The sequence below is a fragment of the Marmota marmota genome, unplaced genomic scaffold (assembly GCF_001458135.2).
Source record: "Marmota marmota marmota unplaced genomic scaffold, marMar, whole genome shotgun sequence".
NCBI classification, from domain to species: Eukaryota; Metazoa; Chordata; class Mammalia; order Rodentia; family Sciuridae; genus Marmota; species Marmota marmota.
Genome location: NW_026000075.1, coordinates 9,743,463 through 9,763,572, shown reverse-complemented (window position 1 = coordinate 9,763,572; position 20,110 = coordinate 9,743,463). Strand labels below are relative to the sequence as shown.

The following is a 20,110-nucleotide window of genomic DNA, read 5'->3' as shown; positions in this document are numbered from 1 at the left end:
TGGAAGGTTTTAATTTCATCTTCCATCCTGAAGCTTAATTTCGCTGGATACACAATTCTTGGTTGGAACCCATTTTCTTTCAGTGTTTGAAATATGTTATTCCAGGATCTTCTAGCTTTCAGAGTCTGTGTTGAAAGATCAGCTGTTATCCTGATTGGCTTACCCCTAAATGTAATCTGCTTCCTTTCTCTTGTAGCTTTTAAAATTCTCTCCTTATTCTGTATGTTGGGCATCTTCATTATAATATGTCTAGGTGTGGGTCTCTTATGATTTTGCACATTCGGCGTCCTGTAGGCTTCTAGGATTTGGGATTCTGTCTCATTCTTCATGTCTGGGAAGTTTTCTCGTATTATTTCATTGAGTAGATTGCTCATTCCTTTGGTTTGAAACTCAATCCCTTCCTGTATCCCAATGACTCTTAAATTTGGTCTCTTTATGTTATCCCATATTTCTTGGATGTTCTGCTCATGGTTTCTTAACAGTCTTGCTGAGCTGTCTATGTTCTTTTCTAGTTGAAATACTTTGTTCATTGTCTGATGTTCTATCTTCTAAGTGTTCTACTCTGCTGGTAGTATTCTCAATTGAGTTTTTAAGTTTGCTTATTGCTTCCTGCATTTCTAGGATTTCTGTTTGTTTGTTTTTTATAACCTCTATCTCCCTGTATAGTTGATCTTTTGCTTCTTGGATTTGTTTATGTAATTCATTGTTGAAGTGATCTTTCATTGTCTGATTTTTCTGTCTGATGTCTTCTTTGAGACTCCAGATCATCTGAAGCATGTATATCCTGAATGCTTTATCTGACATTCCATCTGCTGCATATATTACCTCTTCTAACGTTGAGTTGACCTGCATTGCTTGTGGTCTTTTCTTTCCTTGTCTCTTCATACTGTTCGCGTTTCTTTCTGCTTGGTGAAACTGTTGTGCTATTGAATTTTCCCCCTATATATTTATATTGCTCTTGTATAGTTGGAAAGTCTCCCTCGCAGGCGCGGGCAGCGGCTCTGCCCCTCCTCCAATTGGGGCAATGTGCCTACCACGCCGGCAGGCCGCTGGGCCTGTTCTGCTGGTGGGTCGCAGGCCCGCCTACCTTGCAGGCGTGGTTGGCAGCTCTGCCCCTCCGCGGGCCACTGGGCCTTTTCCGTCGGTGGTCACAGTTCCGCCTACCTTGCAGGCGCGGGGGGAGAGGGTGGCTCTGCCCCTCAGCAGGCCGCTGCGCCTGTTCTTTGAGGTTGGCTTCTGAACTTGCAATCCTTGTCTCAGCCTCCTGAGCCGCTGGGATTACTGGCGTGTGCCACCACTCCTGGCACCATAAGTGCTTTGATCCAACCCCCATTCCCGCCTTCACTTTTTAGTTTGAATCCTTCGTTCAAACTAAGATTTGTGAGAAATCCAAAGTTTAAAGCTGATAGAGTTTTTCTGTTTGGAGACTGAATCATTGACCACCCTCCCTCTTCCCTGTAACCTCTTCTAACTACCCCCTCCAACCACAGCTGCCTTGTGCCTTTCCATAGAACCCCCAAACACAGTTGTAAGTTATTTGACAAAGGCTGGCTAAGTAACTAGCCAAAATTTTCTGTTAAAAGGAGAGTTAAAATGTATGCTGATTATTCAAAGAATTAGAATATCAAAGAACACCTCTTAAACCAAATCACAGAACAAAAATATACTAAACATGCTTTAGTTTTTCTTGGGTGACTTAGGATCGGGTCACCCCTTCACTTCAATGAGGGCTGACATTTATCTCACACTTCTGCATCATACATTTTAAGGGGACTATCTTTTTTTACTCAGCAGTCAAGGGGGTCAGGGCATATCAATAAGCCCACTTTATAGAGGGTGAAACCCGACCTTCAAGAGGTTACAAACTTGCCTAATGTTACACTAATTGAGTGATCAAAACTGAAATTCAGGGGCTGGGATTGTAGTTCAGTGGTAGAGCGCTTGCCTAGCATCACATAAAAAAATAAACAAATGAAATAAAGGTATTGTGTTTATATATAACATATATATATATGTTTATTATATATACTTTCAACATATATATTATATATATAAAGTCAGGCACTGAATGTCAAAAAAAAAACTCTGAAACTAGCCCCTCTGACAAGTTAGGATCATGGATGTGTGGAAAGCCGGTGGTGGCAGTTGGGGCTCTGAGGGTTTTTCCTGAGAGGCTCTTTTGTTTGTAAAAACCAATGAAGAACATGTAACAGAAGCCTGAAAATATTTGATAAATATTCTCAACGTAGGGAAGTACAACCAATGCTCCAGTTCTCAGAACCAACAGAGAAGGTTTTAGGCACCTTAAGATGCAGATTGCAGTATTAGATGCTTCTTCAGTTGGTATTTGCTTTATAAAACACCTCTTTTGAAAAAGGATGGCTGATTTCTATAAGCAAGTTAAAAAAAGTGATTTCTACAGTTCAATTTCAAAATGCAGAAAGTTTCTTTACTTTTAAAATCTGCAAAAGACAATCCAGACACATCATCTGTTTCCAACCTAAGTCTACCTTACTCAGTGATTAATAAGGGAATAATTTACCAGTTCTACTGAAGTTTCCAAGAACTGGATTTGTGTGAAAAGGCAACTGAGTACCTTTGAGATGGTATTTTCTGGTGCAGCACTATTGCCCAAACTGACCTGATATTTGAGGACTCTATTATGTAGATGACATAAAGAGCCTGACCTTATCTTACCCTTGAATATTCACTGGATAAAGAGGAGACAAATATTAATACTGGTAATAAGATGAACCAGACAAATTAATGTTAGCACTATACCTAATTTATTACAAAATATGCTTGTAAAAATAAAATTATTTTTTATTCCTAGTACTCAGTCCATTATTAACTTCCATGTGAAGTTTTAAAATGTGTTTTAAAATTTTTAAATGTGAGAGTCCCCTAAAAAATAAAAACTGTTAAGTGGTAGAAAAAAAATTTTTTTGAAGTATCATTCTTCTTCTATTTGTATGCAGAGTAAATTGCAGTTGTATGAACATCTAGCCTAGCAGGTGGTCTATGACCCAAAATGACAACACTCTTACCAGATGTTGAATCTCATGTAACATTAATTTGAGTGCTAATTGTTCTCAATTTTGTGCTCATAAACCTCTACCTGCGTCCGAAAAGCCTTGTGCTTCTGATGGATATGAAAGTTAATCAGATTATATTGTCCTTCAGTAGAAAATTTATTATTATTATTAAAAGATCAGTTTGCAGGTATGATATCATTCTAAGTTTTTACTGTTAGGAAAGGAGATGCTTTAAAAATAATATCAAAGACAGTTTATGCAGATTACATTTATTGGAAAACCACATTCTTTCAATTCTTTTTCCCCTAATCTAACTCCTGGCAAAAAAGACAAATAATTTTTCTCTAATCAGGAATATTTTCTTTTGCTGTGGAAGGCTGGAATTGACCAGTTTTTAAGTCTTTAAGTTATTGAAGCTCCTTGATCTCCCTGCAATGTTGCTTCCTCTTTAAAATCACCTTCCTGGAATGCAGTGATCTCTTTTCTGTCTGTCTGTCTCTTTTATGCACTGGCTCCTTTCTTTCCCTTTTTCTTCCTATGTTCTCATTCAGCGCTCTCCAAGGCTATCTGTGGCTCACTGACATTTTCTCTTACATACACCTTTGGGAATTTCTATAGCTTATGGTGTTAGCTATTATTTCTAATGAAAATATTGAGGATCAAAGCTACAGTCCCATCTGAAAATTTTCACCAAATTCAAACACATGTTTCCAAATATATGCTGTGTTGTAGTTATTTGCTTGTCATTCCCAAAGTTACTTGAAATAGAGCCAATTTGTTCCTCAAAAGTGATTTTGATACTCCAAAATTTCCTTTTCCCCAATGTTTACCAGCGTGTTATGAGAACAGCCAGTATTCACTCAATTATTTTGGCTTAAATTTTTGAAATTGTTGTTGACTTGACTTTTATTCCTTGACATTTAGTGAGTCTCGGAAACTAATCAAATCCACCCATCACAACGTATCTCATTTCTTTGCATTACCATTATTGTCTTGGTCAAATTTCTCATCACATCTGGATTACAGAAAGAGTTTTCCATCAGGTCTAAAGGTTACCAGTATAGTTTCTTGTTAAGAATTTCTCCACACCACCACTGGATGAATACTTCCAGAACGTCACCTTTGTCATTCTCACTGCCTTCTTCAGGTGACTTCTACTTTTCTGACACCTGAGGTCCTCGACTGTGTGCATCTGCTTCATATCTGTACCTGAACCTGAATCTATGGCATGAATCTTTGTCATGAACTTCTGATTTCACCAAGTTCACCAGCCTGAGTTCATCCAGCCTCTGAACTCTTGCTTGTGATTTTTTCACCCACAAACACCCACCTTCTCTCCCCATTTTTCCTTTACTCACTTGATCCTTGTCTTTCCAAATGTACCAAACCTAAGGTCCACTTTTCCAGCTTTTCCCCTTCACACTCTTAAAAACTTATATTGTGTACACTAGAGTGAATCTCTGGTCTTATGGGTTTATGTCTGAACTCCTCAGCAAATTTCAATGCTCTTGAAGATCACATTTCCAATTATGTTCAGGCCCAAATACTTGGCAGGTGCTCAATCAATGCTTGAATCTAGACACAAACTTTTCTAAATCTCAAATTTTTAATGAATAAAACAGGCAACATATCAAGATTAATAAAATATCCAGTTTCTGAGATATGATTTATTTTCTGTCACTAAACTTAGGGGAAACAAAATCACATAGGCTTTGTTTTTGCATTTTATCTAAATCCTAAATGGATTCTGTTCAATTTACCAAGAGTAAGTGAGGCAAAATAATGTGTACTGGGCAACTCAGTGGAGGAGATGCCCAGGCGAACTGCAGCTTTGCCTGGATGGAAAAATTAGTTTCCTAGTCAGGTTGTTGTCCTGGTGCATCTTGTTCTCTGAAAAGTATGGACTCTGAGTCACAGAGGAAGATTGGATTAATAGAAACCATTTGCAGGACCAGAAAAGCATCTGCAAAAACATGAAATAATGATTATAGATGAATGGACCCATCTCCATGTGAGGGATAGTTGTATTTGTTAGGAAGTTAAATATCGGCAAAATAAAATTTGAGCTCTCTGGAAGTAGGAAACATAAATGCCATTATTTCACTGTTTTCTGTTGGACACCTAGTCATAACCACAGCCAACAGATTGTGAGTGGATATTTCAAAGCAATTTTTTTAAAAAAGAAAAATCAGAGATTTAAAATTTTTTTTAGAAATATGCAAATTTATCAGTGATCTATCATTACTTTTCTTTAAGTTTCATTTCCTTCTCTATTTTCTGGTGTCTTTGTCATTTCCCTGCCCTTTGTCCATAACAAAATGTTCTGACATTTTGGGCTAGAGCAAAATCTCATTTCTAAAGGTCCCAATTGTTCCGTGTGAGATGGGACCATGTAAGTTTTATACGACTTCTTTTTACTGATCGGTTTCAGAATTTAGCTTCTACAGTACCTTCATAATGCCAACACTTTGTCATTACCTCTTTTTCAGACATTTCTGAGTTTTATTTTGTACTCTTTTTTAATGCCAATCCTCCTTTCTTGGAAGGAATCCACAAATTCACATCAGCAAGAAAATAGCAGAAGGCAGCAACTTCATAGCTAGTTATCATTACTGCCCTTCCTCATAAATAATAAGAAGTTTTCTACTTTTCAAAATAAATAGTATATTTTGATTTTTGCATTTGATGCATGAGAAAGCCATATGCACGATGAATCTTTGTATAATAAATGATGTTTCCTTTTTGACCTTTATTGTAACTTCAGAGTTATAGATGCAAGTGGAAAGAATATGTTCCATCCTTGGAAATCCTCATTTTCACTTCAGGCTGTTGGTCTGCTTCTCTGAGGCCAATTTTTGTATGTCAAAGTTTCCTCTTATCACCTGTACTTAAAATTCTAATTAATTCTAAAGTTATATGCTTAATCAACTATATTGTACCTCTACTCTGTGTTTTATTACATTGAAGTTCCTTAATTATACCTCTGTCAACGTAGATTTAAGACAATACAAATATTATAAAAGTACTGCTCTTCCCATCAATATTTATAAGACTCACTACTGATGAAATAACACAATGTTGTTATAATTTCAACAGATGTCTGTCTTACTGCACTATGTAGGGGTTGGGATGGTCATTGGATTTGTTGGCTAGCTGGATTCATTGCCCTCAACCTCTTTTTTTCCTCTGGGGAACTTCCCCAAGTGCTCTCCTACTCTAAAAGTAAGACTCAGTTGATTTAAGTCAATCAATCTATGCCGTGCTCTTGACCTTACTTATTAGTTCACTCATAAGCATATGATGCAATTTGGGTCAATATGAAAAAGTAAGCTCCAGGAATTGTGTGGAAGAGGCACCCACTGTTCCTTTGGGTGATTTGAGATCAGCAAAGATATTTGAGCATTTAGCTCTCACATATCAGGATCTAGCACTTAAAGGCACAGTGCAGGTAGTGGAACACCAGGTAGAATGGTAGAACTTCATAATAAAGTTGATTATGGGAATAGAGATGCGAAGCTGTTGGATTAAGTGATACCTGAAGACAGTCTACCTATAGATATTTCATTTATATAAACCAGTGTGTTCAATACCTCCTCCTGCACTTTTAAAACTTATGTCCCAAAGCCATTTGAGCTGTGATTCCTGCCATTCAAAGCCAAAGGCTCTTTTTTGGGGCAGTATTTTAAAAACGTTTATTTATTTATTTTTATATGGTACCAAGGATCGAACCCAGTACCTCACACATGTAGACAAGCGCTCTGCCACTAGCTATAGTCCCAGCCCAAAACAAAGGCTCTTAATGCAGGGGTTTAGCTAGTATTTACAAATAATATGTGATATTTATAATATTATGGTTGAGATATAAAATACATATAAATACTTTAAGTTAAATTTCTGGGAAGAATATTTTCCTTATCTAAAAATAATAAAAGCTTGACAATTGGGGATTATTATTTTGGTAGCTAGCAAAACTGAATATATCTTGATGATGGCCTTGTTATGAAATATCATTATATTTTTATTGACTGATCCTCCAAAAATCAATCCATATATTCCATTTCTGGGTATATACTCAAAATAACTGAAAGCAGAAACTTGAACATATATGTGTATGCCCATGTTCATAGTAGCATTGTTCACAATAGCCAAAAGGTGGGAGTCACTCAAGCTTCCAATGATAGCTGAACGGGCAAACAAAATATGGTACGTACATACAATGGAATATTATACTGCCTTAAAAAGTAAGAAATATCTGACATGCTACAACATGGATGAATCCTGAAGACATTATGCTAAGTGAAATGAGCCAGACACAAAGTGGACAAATATATGATTCCACTTATATGAGGTACCTAGAGCAGTCAAGTTCATAGAGATATGAAGTAGAAGGATAAGTGACAGAAGCTGGGGTATGGTGAGTTATTGATTAACTGGTATTGAGCTGCAGTTGGGGAAGACAAGAAAGTACTAGAGATATTACCTAGTGATGATAGTTGCTCAGCAATATGAATATATTGAATGCCACTGAATGTACACCTAAAACTCACCTTCTGAGTTTGGCTTACTTCACTTATCATAATGTTCTCCATCCATTTTCTTACAAATGACATAATTTCATTTTTTCTTTATGGCTGAATAAAGCTCCATTGTGTATACATGCCACATTTTCTTTATCTATTCCTCTGTTGGTGGACATCTAGGCTGGTTCCATAATTTGGCTATTGTGACTTGTGCTGCTATAAACACAGATATGCATGTGTCTCTATAGTATGCTAATTTTAATTCTTCAGGATAAATACCTAGGAGTGGCATAGCTGGGTCATATGGTAGTCCCACCCCTAGTCTTTTAAGGAATCTCCATATTAATTTCCATAGTGGTTGTACTAACTTACAGTTCCATCAACAGTGTAAAAGTGTACTTTTTCTCCACATTCTCTCTAGCCTTTATCATTGCTTGTATTTTTCTTCCTTCCTTCCTTCTTTCCTTCCTTCCTTCCTCCCTCCCTTTCTTTCTTTCATACTGGGGGGTTGAACTCAGGGGCACTTAATCACTGAGTCACATCCCCAGCCCTTTTTATATTTTATTTAGAGACAGATATTACTAAGTTGCTTAGGGCCTTGCTAAATTGCTGAGGTTGATCTGAACTTGTGATCCTCCTGCCTTAGCCTCATAAGGTGATGGGATTACAGGCATGTACCACCACACTTGGCTTATTGCTTGTATTCTTGATGATTGCCATTCTTAATGGTGTGACATGAAATTGCAGTGTAGTTTTTATTTGCATTTCCCTAATTGTTAATGATTCGAATATACTTTAAAAATATTATTTCTAAAATAAAACTTTGTTATTCATTATATCTTTTAGTAAACTTGAAACATTACAGAATTTTAGAACAGAAGTTTCTTTTTTTTGTTATTTCAGAACAGATAACGTGGACCAACTTTCCTTCTGAAGACATCTAAAACCCCAGAAGTATGGATGGAATATCTTTCTGACAGCCTCAAAGAACTAATACGATGATGAAGAATTACTTAGTAGAGAAGTGAGGGGTGATATGGACTATGCTAATTCCAGTATTTGTGCTGCTTTTTTTCAAGGGGGCATTTTCTGACCCAAAAGAAGTGGCTCAGAGTTTAATAGTGCCTAAGGGTAACAATGTGGAGGGCAGTGAATACTAACTAGGGTCTGAGCCCTAGGAACAGAAGTGAGCCAGAGGAAATTAAACCAGTCTCACTCTCAGTACTCAAGGTTAATAAACCACTGTCAGTAATTAAGGTCCATCTCTTGACCATAGAAGCAACAATTCTGAATAAAATGTTAATTGACTTGTTTACTAGCAATTGGTAAAAAGAAAAACCTATCCTGAACCATTTGATTTATGCCAGGAAAGCAAAGTTGGTTTAATATTTGAAACTGGTCAATGTAATTTGTCACATTAACAGATTAAAATAGGAAAAATCAGTTCTTTATAAATGCAAAAGATCAAGGAAAAGATTAAAAAATTAAGAAACTATATAGATACACATTAGAAAAGTGTGACTTATAAAATCCTAAAACAAATGCTATACTTAATAGTTAAAGTCTTTTCCAGGGATGCAATTAGACAGCAGGAATAACTTCAAATTTTCTATAACATGATACAGTAATTACAACTGACAATTAACTAAAAATAGCTTGTAGAGAGAATTTTGAATGCTTCCAGCATGAATAAATGATAAATGTTATAGGTGATGAATATACCAATTATTCTGAGCTGATTATTACATATTGTATATACATATTAAAAGATAATTCTGTATCTCAAAAATATGTAGCATTATGGTATGTTAATTAAAAGCAAAAATAAAAACTAAAAAAGCTAAAGACTGTCTTGATATGATTAGAAACAAAATAAGTTTGCTTACTAAGAACTCTTCAGGGTAATTTCATTACAATTTAGTAAGTCCAAGAAAAATACAAACTATTTAAAAATTAGAAAGGAAGAAAAAAGTCAACAGGTAATATGTAGAAAATCTGAGATAAGTGGCGCATGCCTATAGTCCCGGCGGCTCGGGAGGCTGAGGCAGGAGGACTGCAAGTTCAAAGGCAACCTCAGCAACACTGAGGCACTAAGCTACTCAGTGAGATCCTGTCTGTAAATAAAATACAAAAAGTGCTGGGGATGTGGGTCAGTGGGTGAGTGTTCCTGAGTTCAATCCATGGTACCCCCCCAGAAAATATGAGTTAATAGATAAAAGTTAGATTTAGAAAGTGTAGAGGGTTTACCCATTAAAGTCAATAAACACTAATTGCATTTCTATGTATCTGCAACTCTGTTTAGAAATCTCTTGAGACAATATTGAGAGAAATTTAGATATGTTAAATGAAGAGATATACTACATTCATAAATTATGATTAAAAATCATAAAAATGCCAGTTTCCCCTAGATTGATCTATAGATTCAAATATCAATGAAAACCCCCAATAGATTTTTTGTAGAAATCAGAAATAAACATGTAATGTATTTTGTATGGACAGCTAAGACACTCTTGAAGAGGCAAAGCAGAATATCTGAACTATAGGATATGAAGACAAAGTAAAAAATTATATATAGTAAGCAAAACAATATGATTTTTTTAAGTACTGGGGATTGAACCAAGGGGTGTTTTAGCAGAACCACATTCTCAGTCTTTCTGTTTTTTATTTTGAGTCAGGGTCTTGCTAAGTTCCTAAGGGTTTCACTAAAGTGCTGAGGCTGACCTCAGCACAGTCATTACCTTGGCCCAGTGTAGGGAATGTTTTGGGAAAAGACAGTAGAGATTATTTGGAAAGTTGGCAATGTTTTGACTTTTGACTTGTTTACCCCATAAAAATTAGTCAAGATGTACACTTTTAATGCATTTTATGTGTGTGTGGTATTTTACAATAAATGTTTTTAAAAAGTGAAACAAAAGCAAGAAAATGTACAATGGGTTGGATGAGGCTCTATTTTAGCCCCAAAGGGCAATGATTATCTGTGGACTACAAGGTCATTAAGAAATGCAGGTGCCCATAAGGTGTAGGCTATTTGTGAGCCATGTATTGAAGGGGAAATAGAGGACTCAATGCTAAATACACAAATCTACAAAAACAAATTGCTAAGAAAGGAAACACTACAAAATTCCATGCAAATCTGAATCTAAAAAATATAATTTTAAACTGAAAAAGTAGAGACTTTGTTTTATATGACAGGGAGTTCAGTCTTTAGGGATTTGGATGCACAGCTGCATGATTTATTAGTTAGCAGTGTCTAATGATTAAATATAACATTACAGAGTAGCTAGATCAGACAGCATAAGAAAGAGATTCCGCCTAACATTTGAGTCTTTATCTCACTATTCCCATGCTTGATAAGATGAGCTTTGCTCCTTAAAAATAATCTTGGGACTTGGTTATACACATGGGTAAAGTGGTGATAGGTAATAATACCCCAAACAGGTAAGACTACCAATTCTAACAATAGAAAGGGACTCACCTTTATATTCACAAAGGAATATATCTGGAGGACTCAGAATGGGAAAGGCATCTTTGAGTGAAGCTTCCATGTGTTTGCGTTTATTGTGTGTATGCATTTTACAAGGTGTTGCTGAGCATTATGGATACCATACCTATAATACCTCCCTGCTTCTAGCCATCCATCCCATTCCATCTACTCCACCCTGCCCCAACCCACTAAACAGTCTCGAGAGGCTGAAGTAAATATTTCTATTACTTCCTTTTATTTTGGGATTACTTCCTTAAGGGCAACTCTGTCTGTCTTTGGTCAGGTCCCATAAGAAAAGGTCCTAAGCAGGAGGCATTAGTTTTAGGGAGGTTCAGGTGAGGTAGAAGTGGAGATCAAAGACAAGCTGTGCTATAATCTGCTACTTCAAGGGACATGTGAATTGCTGGTTGAGGAATGTTTACTTCCATCAGATAGAACAATGCCAGAGTCTCGAATTGCACACTGGGAGGACCAGCATTTTATTATTTTTAAGAACAGAGATTTCAGACCCATATGTGAGGACCTTCTTTGGGAATGATTCTTTGATTCTACAAATATGAGATGACTTATCTTTATAATTAATCCAACTGTAACACTTTCCTAATGATATTGGGAATACAGACTCTTTAATTCTCAAGTTTTCCATTTGAGAAAGCTAGTTATAAAGAGGAAAATAGTCTGATCTTGAAAACTCTTGATCATGGTAAAATTACATAATTTAAAGAAGAAAGAATAAAATGAGAAATTTTAACTTCGTGTTTTAGAGAACATAAGAATGTATTATCCTTGCTTGTAAATGATGACTGAACAAGAATGAGGTTATAAATTTCAGTGAAAAGCAATTTTTAAAGGTCTATTTTAAAACAATATATTATTCCTCTGAACATACATATTTACTCTTGGGAGTTAAATTGCATTGGAAAGACAAAATATGACTCTATCCACCTAAGTGTTAAAGTAATTGATATCTGATCCAAAAAACTTTTCTATTAAACATTACTAAGCATAGATCCATTACTGAATATTTATTTATTTAGAAAATAAATCTTGATATTTTCATCAAGAGGAGACAGGATATGCTTATTGTATTACTTTATTATTATTAAAATACAACCATGCAAGAATAGGAACTATGCAGAATTGCATTATTTCATTGGAATATATGAATAAAAATCACAAGCAAAATCTTTATAAATGAAAACATAATAATTCTGGGGCTGGTGAATTATTATTTGTTTTATATACCCTGACTACTCTGCATGAATCAAGCTGGATTTTTCCTTAAATAAGAAAAATGGAGAGCTATACTATAAAAAATAAGTAATTTCTTCTCCATGAAACAGAATACAATACAGCTCTATTATAATATGACTTTAAGATTGGGCGGGTCTTAGCATGTTTCTGAAATAGAAAAGGATGAGGAGTAAGTTTCTGAGCATGTGTAAATGTGGGTGTCCTATAAAGCATCAGCCCTCATCAGCCCTATAGAAATTATAAAAGGCAGTCCTAGTACCTACCACTAGTGATGAGTAGGCTTTCACATGAAAAATCACTATAAAACCAATTTCTCACTTAGTTGGCTTATTCAATTAAAGAATATTTAAACATCAGATCTATATTTAAGCATTATTTCAAAATTAATTATCATTCACCTCCTCCATCCTGCATCTGTTTTTCCTGTGGAAATCTCTGACAGAGGTGACTGTGAACTGTGGGCTGGCTAGAGAGAAAGCACCACTGGAGGAGTCTCTCCCTGCTCCTCACCACCACAAGCCAGAGCTCGTCATGTGACCAGGGAGTACTGTTCTCAGGCCAAGCTGGGCTTGATGAAGGTGACCTGGAGTTGGGCAGGGTTTCTGAGTTGGAAATTTGTTTGCCAGTCTCCACTGGCAGAATAAAAGGTGCTTATCTCCAAGTTTTAATGATCATAACTACTTCTCCAGCAAAACTTTGGTAAGTAGTCTCCTCATCCAAGATTTTCGAGGTACAGATTATATGACAAACTTCATCTTCTGATGGTTGGTTTAGATGATTTCTGTAATTTAGAAATTTTTACATATGGCCTCCTTCTTTTGCTTCAATGAGCAATATATATATATATATATATATATATATATATATATATATATATNTATATATATATATATATTGGAGGGGGTACCAGGGAATTGAACTCAGGGTCACTCAACCATGGAACCACATCCCCAGCCCTATTTTGTATTTTATTAAAGACAGGGTCTCATTGAATTGCTCAGTGTCTTGCTGCTGCTAAGACTGGCTTTCATCTTCCATGGGGCATCAGTTTCTCTCCTGCAACTATATATTTCTATGGGTGGATACAAACACACTTGACAGCCTCACCTGTAGCTTTCTGTGGAAGGGTGAGTGTACAAACTCAGTGTCTTTGAGGATGGAGTTGATTGCACATGGAGGAGTGTTTATGAAACAGTCAGCACTGGAGCAGAAACTTGTGCACTTGTTTAGCCGGAGTATCATGCGGAAACAGTCTTATGTCTGCACACATCTGCTGTGTGATTGTGCAGTCTCTCCTGCTATATGAATATTTGTTGAAATGGGTAAGTGAATAAATTTTTATCAGGACAGAAGCTTCTTGAATTCCATCTACAAAGTTCATAAAAGAATTCTGGTTTTGGGAATGTGTCAAAAACAAAAACAAACAAAGAGTAACTATTTCTCCTACACCCAATCTCTCTTTGTGTGTCTCACTTCCTAGTTATTATCGGTGGCTCCTGATGCCTCTTCTAGACAGCTCTCTGCACCTCTTGGGAGAGAGGTTCAGCTGCTAAAGAAAACACCTGACCTTCCTTCCCCATTCCCACCCATGCTTTGTCTTCTCACTCACCTTGGAAGTGCCTGGGGGAAAAGAAGTCCCCTTCCCCACTGTGCACACATAGCTAGACAACCCCTTATTTCTTCATACAGAGGCAAATCATGTCACCAAGTCAATAATCTTAACCAAAATCATGATTTCCACAGAGAAAAGAACCTGACTAGGCCCATTGAGATTTAAACTCTAGGCTGATTTTTTCTACCTCATGATCCTCTGCCAGGAGTAGTATCTTTCCTCTCAGGGTCTCACATTGCACTGTCATACTCTCACAATTAGCAATTTTAAAATAATAGAAACAATCATTAGTAACTTATAATTATCTTCTCTTCTACAGTATAAGATCCTTTAGCCGGAATCGTCTTGCCAGCAGATCATAATTCATCTTGATAACAGGTTTGATGGAGTTACATGAGACATGAGTCTGGCTCATTAATGTTATTATTGTTTTTAAACTCTCAGTGGCGATAGTGCTTCCTAACTATTAATTAATCGTCATGACTTCTCTGTGAAGTAGGTTAAATATAACTAAACTCCTTCTACCAGAAGAGAAATTGGCAAACTGATGATCTCCTTAGTGAATCCCTCTTCCTTACCAATGGATCTGAGAGCAGCTGTGAAAATGACTGCATCAGACTCATTTTCCCATGAGGCTAAATGGGCATGACTTGTGCCCCTCCCCACCACCACCAACAAAACAAAACAAAACAAAACAAAACAACCCATCTTTAAATGTTCATAGCAAAATTATGAAAAGTTTGTAGCAATTAGCAAAGTTCTGGAAATTTTTTACCTCTCTTCTTACAAAATGTTCAACCTGAGTATAATCAGCATCAGTGGTCATTATGGCAAAGTTTGTATGCTCTTCTCCCTTTCTCTGCCCTCAATTCCCATTGTTCCTCAGAGATTAGTATTCAACCATTATTGGTTGGATTTATTTAATTGAAGTTGAGGCACTGTGGAGAAAAAAAAGGAATCCATAGGACCTAACTTAATGCTTCTGTCACAGGGAGACAGTATAGCTCAATGGCAAAGATATGGGTTCAATCTAAAGCCTGCCATAAACAATTGGGTGGGCATCTTTGAGAAAGCTATTTGTCTTTTCTCAATTATCTTTTCTTGTTTCTAAAGCAAATCACCTAACCTCATAGATTATGGGAACAACAAGGGACAATAAATGCAGAGCACATGGTGCTTTAAAAATGACCAAGGACAGAGTATGTTTTTAATCTTATGCATCAACAACTCAGCCCCTAAAACCTAAAGGAGTTGAACTGGCCTTAATAGAAGATTGTGATATTAGATGTGTACATTTAGGGATTTTGCTTAACACTAGTCATCGCTGAATGGCCCTTCATTTAATATAAAACAAAACAAAACTCCTTGACACTTGACACACAGTAGGTAGGAAGAAATATTTTGAATGAATGAATAAAAGTAAGTGTCTTTTAAAGAAAAAGACAAGGAAAAGGACAATTCCCAGAAAAAAGACAGGAAAAAGGACAATACCAATGTGTGTCCTCTCAGGTACCCTTGGCTATCCAGAGCTCATTTGGAAACCAGTATTTTTCAAGAAGAGAGAGGCTTGAGGGGTGAAGAAGATGGGGAAAGGAAAGCAGAAAGAGCAGGCTTTGGAAAAAAGTCAATCTTCAGGAAAATACTATAATCACCTAGTGTACTGATGAAGGATATATAGAAAGGTGAAATTTTACCAAAGGTATTGCTTTTGTTTTTTAAAAAAACCTTGAAGTTTCTAGGTTTTACCCCTTCCTTTAAAAACAGAAACAGGAAGGCTCAAGGGATTTTGTGCTAGACCTGTAAAGGCCAGTCCTACTTAAAACCTTAAAAACAATTTCCCATTTCAGTTCCTTAGATTTAAATAGACATACCCCGACACAAACAGTAAACGAACCAGAAAGGGTTCTGCATTTATTTCAACAGAAATAAAGGATCAGCTGATAACTGAAGATGTTGAGTCTTACCTGTGTAGATGTACTCTACATACGCAGGATGAGTTTTTGTGAAAACCTCTTTTACTTTTTCTATTTTATCAGCTCTTATTTTTGTTGCAAATGGTGTGTACATAACTGAGAAAGATTCAGCTCTGGTGATGGCTTCTTCAATCATGGCCTGAGAAGAAGTAAACGACCCATTTTGGCATCAATAACAATATATGACTTTTTGAGAAAGTAAAAAATATAATTACCTTTATGGATGATTTAGAAATCTATATACTGTACTGCAAAGATAACATATTTTGGTGCTAAATATTCGTTAGAACAAAATTGTAATTAGTTCTGGAAATACTATTTCATACTAAGAAATCCAATTAAATGAAGAAAGTTTGTAAACAGGTTCTTCTACACTGAGTTTAAGATGGAAATAAAAATTCTATTTTTCAATGTGTCATTTTTTGATTTATTTTAGAAATCAAATTCTTAAGTCCAACATTATAATTAACTTACTGATGAGTAGACATTGGGGAGTCATTTATAGGAAAAGAGTTTTCTGTAAAATACTTATTGAACTATCTGGATTTAAGTGCTTTCTATAAAAAGAATGGCAAACTAGATAGACATCACATCACTTTTTTTTTTTCATCCTCTAGTACCTGGGAAAGCCTTTTGGAATAAGAAGAACCTTTCTCAACTTCCTCCCAGCAAAGTGTCCCTTCCCTCTACATCACAAGTGACATTTAAGGTGTATTCAGCTGTTTAAGTTCTTTATATTTCCCCATGTACGATTCCTGGTAAAGCTCTGTCATCGCCTTGAACTTCCTGTTTTAAATAGGTCTATTACTATCTATAACAGACTAAAAAGAAAGTTACATAAAGTTTTAAAAGGAACTTATCCCTTTCCTATAACTTTTCCTTCTAATAAGGCTTGAATGTGGAATAAAAAGTATGTCTATAGTTATCTCATTTTTTTTCTGAAAATGGCATAAAACCATATTGCTTAAGAATCCATATTTATTTATAGGAACAAAAATTTCCTCTTAACAACTAGGAGCCCCAACAACCTGTAAAAAAAAAAAGTAAAAAATTTGAACTAACAGAGAAAAAAAACACACTTAATGAACAACAATTTATAGTATCAGCATAGTATTTTGAAAACATTTTGTATATCTTCAGAGTTGATTTTTTTAAAAACATTTATTTTTTAGCTGTGGGTGGACTAAGTACCTTTATTTTATTTTTATGGGGTGCTGAGGATCAAACCCAGTGCCCACGTATGCTAGGCAAGCGCTCTACCTCTGAGCCACAACCCCAGCCCCCAGAGTTGATTTTTAAACTAAGCACCCAAATGGAACTTATTCCTTGCTTACTCTATTTATCAGTGATTTTTGGATGCCTTCTATGACCATTTATGTTATCCATAGAAAGGAGTTTTGTGCATGTTTTATGGATGCAAAAGGCCCTTCTTTCTCTGACACTAGCGTTGAAAAATTATGTAAAATTAATGGTGGGAAAATTTCTGAATGAACTTCAATAATTTCTAAAATACTGAAGAACAGAAATTATATCTCCTGTAACAAGGTTCTTCGCAAGTTCAAGGAACTGAAAGGGAATAAAGAATAGAGTTGTGAGGCCAAACCCAGAGCTGGCACTCAGACAGCATTGGTGATTGACAGTGAGAGGCAGGGCCTGGATACTGAGGCCTAGATACCAACAAACACAGTGCAGGCAGCCGGTGTGGAATTCAGAGATGTAGATTGAAAAATCAGACATGGTGTTACGCCCCAGTGGTCCTCCCACAAAAATAAAGATCCTTTATATCAAGTGGGAGAAATAATGCCCCAGTGTGGTGCACACGTTCTGTACACTGCTGGAACGAATGCCCGGATGGCTTGTCCTGACCAAGCAAGAGTGCAGTTAGACGGAGATGTGTGTGCAGTGATATGCTGCGGAGGGAAGCTTTTCCAGATCTTGGTTGTAAGGTCAGGATTTGACTTTACTGCTATTGAAGCTGTTCATTTTTGTTGTTGTTGTTATTTGTTTGCTAGGACTGCCATAATGAAATACCACACCACACTCTGAGTGGCTTAAACAACACACATTTATCTGCTCAGTTCTGGAGTCTAGAACTGAGATCAAAGTGTTAGCAGGGTTGGTTTCTCCTGAAATCCCTCTTCTTGGCTTGTGGATGGCCATGTTCTCCCTACGTCTTCATATCCTCTTTACTCTTTATGTGTCCATAAAGACCTCATTTTAACTTAATTACCATTTTGAAAGATCCTGTCTCCAAATACGATCTCATTCTGGGGCACTGGGAGATAGTACTATAACAAACACATTTGCAAGGGCACAAGTAAACCCACAATGGTTTCTAACACCTTGAAAAGCGTTTCTGTTGTTCTTTCTGAATATCTTGGTGGAGAGCATTTTGTCTTAGGTTCTGGGTGAACAAATTTTAGTGAAGGTATTTCATCCTCCTGATTGCTTCCAGAAAGACATTAGCAATATCCCAATCAGGCCAGGACAGGAGGAAACACTCTCCCTACCCCATTTCTCTTCCAACTGCTGGCAGCTTAAGTGGATGCTGGCAGGGTAAGCTTTGCTAAGCCATCTCACAGCAGGGATGGCAAGACTTGTGCCCAAGAGCCTGCACCAGCTTTTTTTCCCAAGTGGCAGGAGTGTGGTTTTCACATGGCAGCTTGATGTGCTTGTTGAAGGATCTGTGCTTTTGGCTTAATGCTCAAGGCACTGCATTCAGACCTCAGGCTTGCCACTCAGGAAAGTGTGCTGGAGAGCTGGCTTCCCCTCTCCCCACTGAGAACCAATAGTGATGGTTCTTTTGTGACTTCTGCTTTTCATCCTGGAGATGTGGAAGGAAGCCCGTGATGAGTAGAATGTGTATATAAGAGTTGAATTCTCTGCGGAGATGCTTTCTCAAAGGAAATTATTAGAGCCCCAAGAAGATCTATCACAACAGAGTAGAACCGAGAATACAGAGATTCTGAAATATCTGTTCTTTTTTGTTATTCTTCTAGAGAGAGATAATTTTGAGGCTTTGAACTGTCTTACATTGCTCTTGTAAAGGAATAGAGTAATATTATATATTTTTCCAGTATCATTGATACATTATTGAATAGCTCATTAATGAAGCACTCTGGAAAAAAATAGCATCTGTACTTTATTAAAATAGTGGGGATTTTTATTATTTTGGTCTAAAGACAAAAACATCAGATTTTTATTGCATCATGATACTAATTTCTTAATTTAATTAATTTTAACTGATACATAAAGCATATACTTATTGTACATAATTGTACATATTAATGGAATACCAAGTGATGTTTTGACATGTATCCATTATTTAATTAGGTGAAATATATCCATTGCCTGAAATATTTATCACTTCTTCATGGTAAAAATTTTCAAGCCCTTTCTTCCAGCTTTTTTGAGATGTGCCTGGTTAATTTCACTTTCTCCCATTCCATCCATGTTGTCACAAGTGACAGGATTTCACTTTCTTTTATGGATTCCATCATGTCCATTCACCATCATTTCCTTATCTGTTCATCAAAGATGGAGACTTAGATTGCTTCCATTCTTCCATCCTTTAGGTAATGCTGCAATGAACATGGGAATGCAGATTTATTTTCAACATACTGATCTCATTTCTTTAGGATATATACCAGCAGTGAGATTTGTGGATCATATGCTAGTTCTATTTTTAATTTTTTGAGAATCCACCATATTCTTTTTATAATGATTGTCCTATTTTACTTTCCTACCAAGAATTTACAAGGGTTCCCTTTTGTCTACATCCTTGTTGGCACTTGTTATCTCTTATCTTTTTGATAACAGCTGTTCTTACTGAGTGAGGTTATATCTCATGTGGTTTTGATTTGCATTTTTCTATGATGATCACGGATAATGAGCATTTTAAAAATATAATACTTGTTGGTCATTTGTGAACGTTCTTTTGAGAAATGCCTATTTAGATATTTTAGTGAATCATTTGTTTTTCTGCTGATAAGATTTTGGAGTTCCTTAGGTGTTGTTGATATTGATCTCTTGTCCTAGGTATAGTTTGCAAATATTTTCTTCCAAAATTATGTCAGTTGTCTCTTCAAGCTGATAAATGTATTTTCTTGCTGTGCAGAAGCTTTTTAGGTTGATGTAATGCCATTTGTCTATTTTTGTTCCCTGTGTTTTGAGGGGCTTGTCCAAAAGTCCTTGAACTCCAATATCCTGAAACATTTCCCCTGTTTTCCTTT

General features: G+C 36.2%; 1 protein-coding gene across 1 annotated transcript in view; it reads right to left on the bottom strand.

The window, feature by feature from the left end:
- The window catches only part of Spata16 (spermatogenesis associated 16), a 220,307-nt gene that overhangs the window by 46,584 nt on the left and 153,613 nt on the right, over positions 1-20,110 (bottom strand). Inside the window, exon 5 of the mRNA XM_015494342.1 lies at positions 15,870-16,017. Coding sequence (XP_015349828.1) covers positions 15,870-16,017 — 148 coding nt within the window. The remainder of the gene's footprint in view (positions 1-15,869; positions 16,018-20,110) is intronic.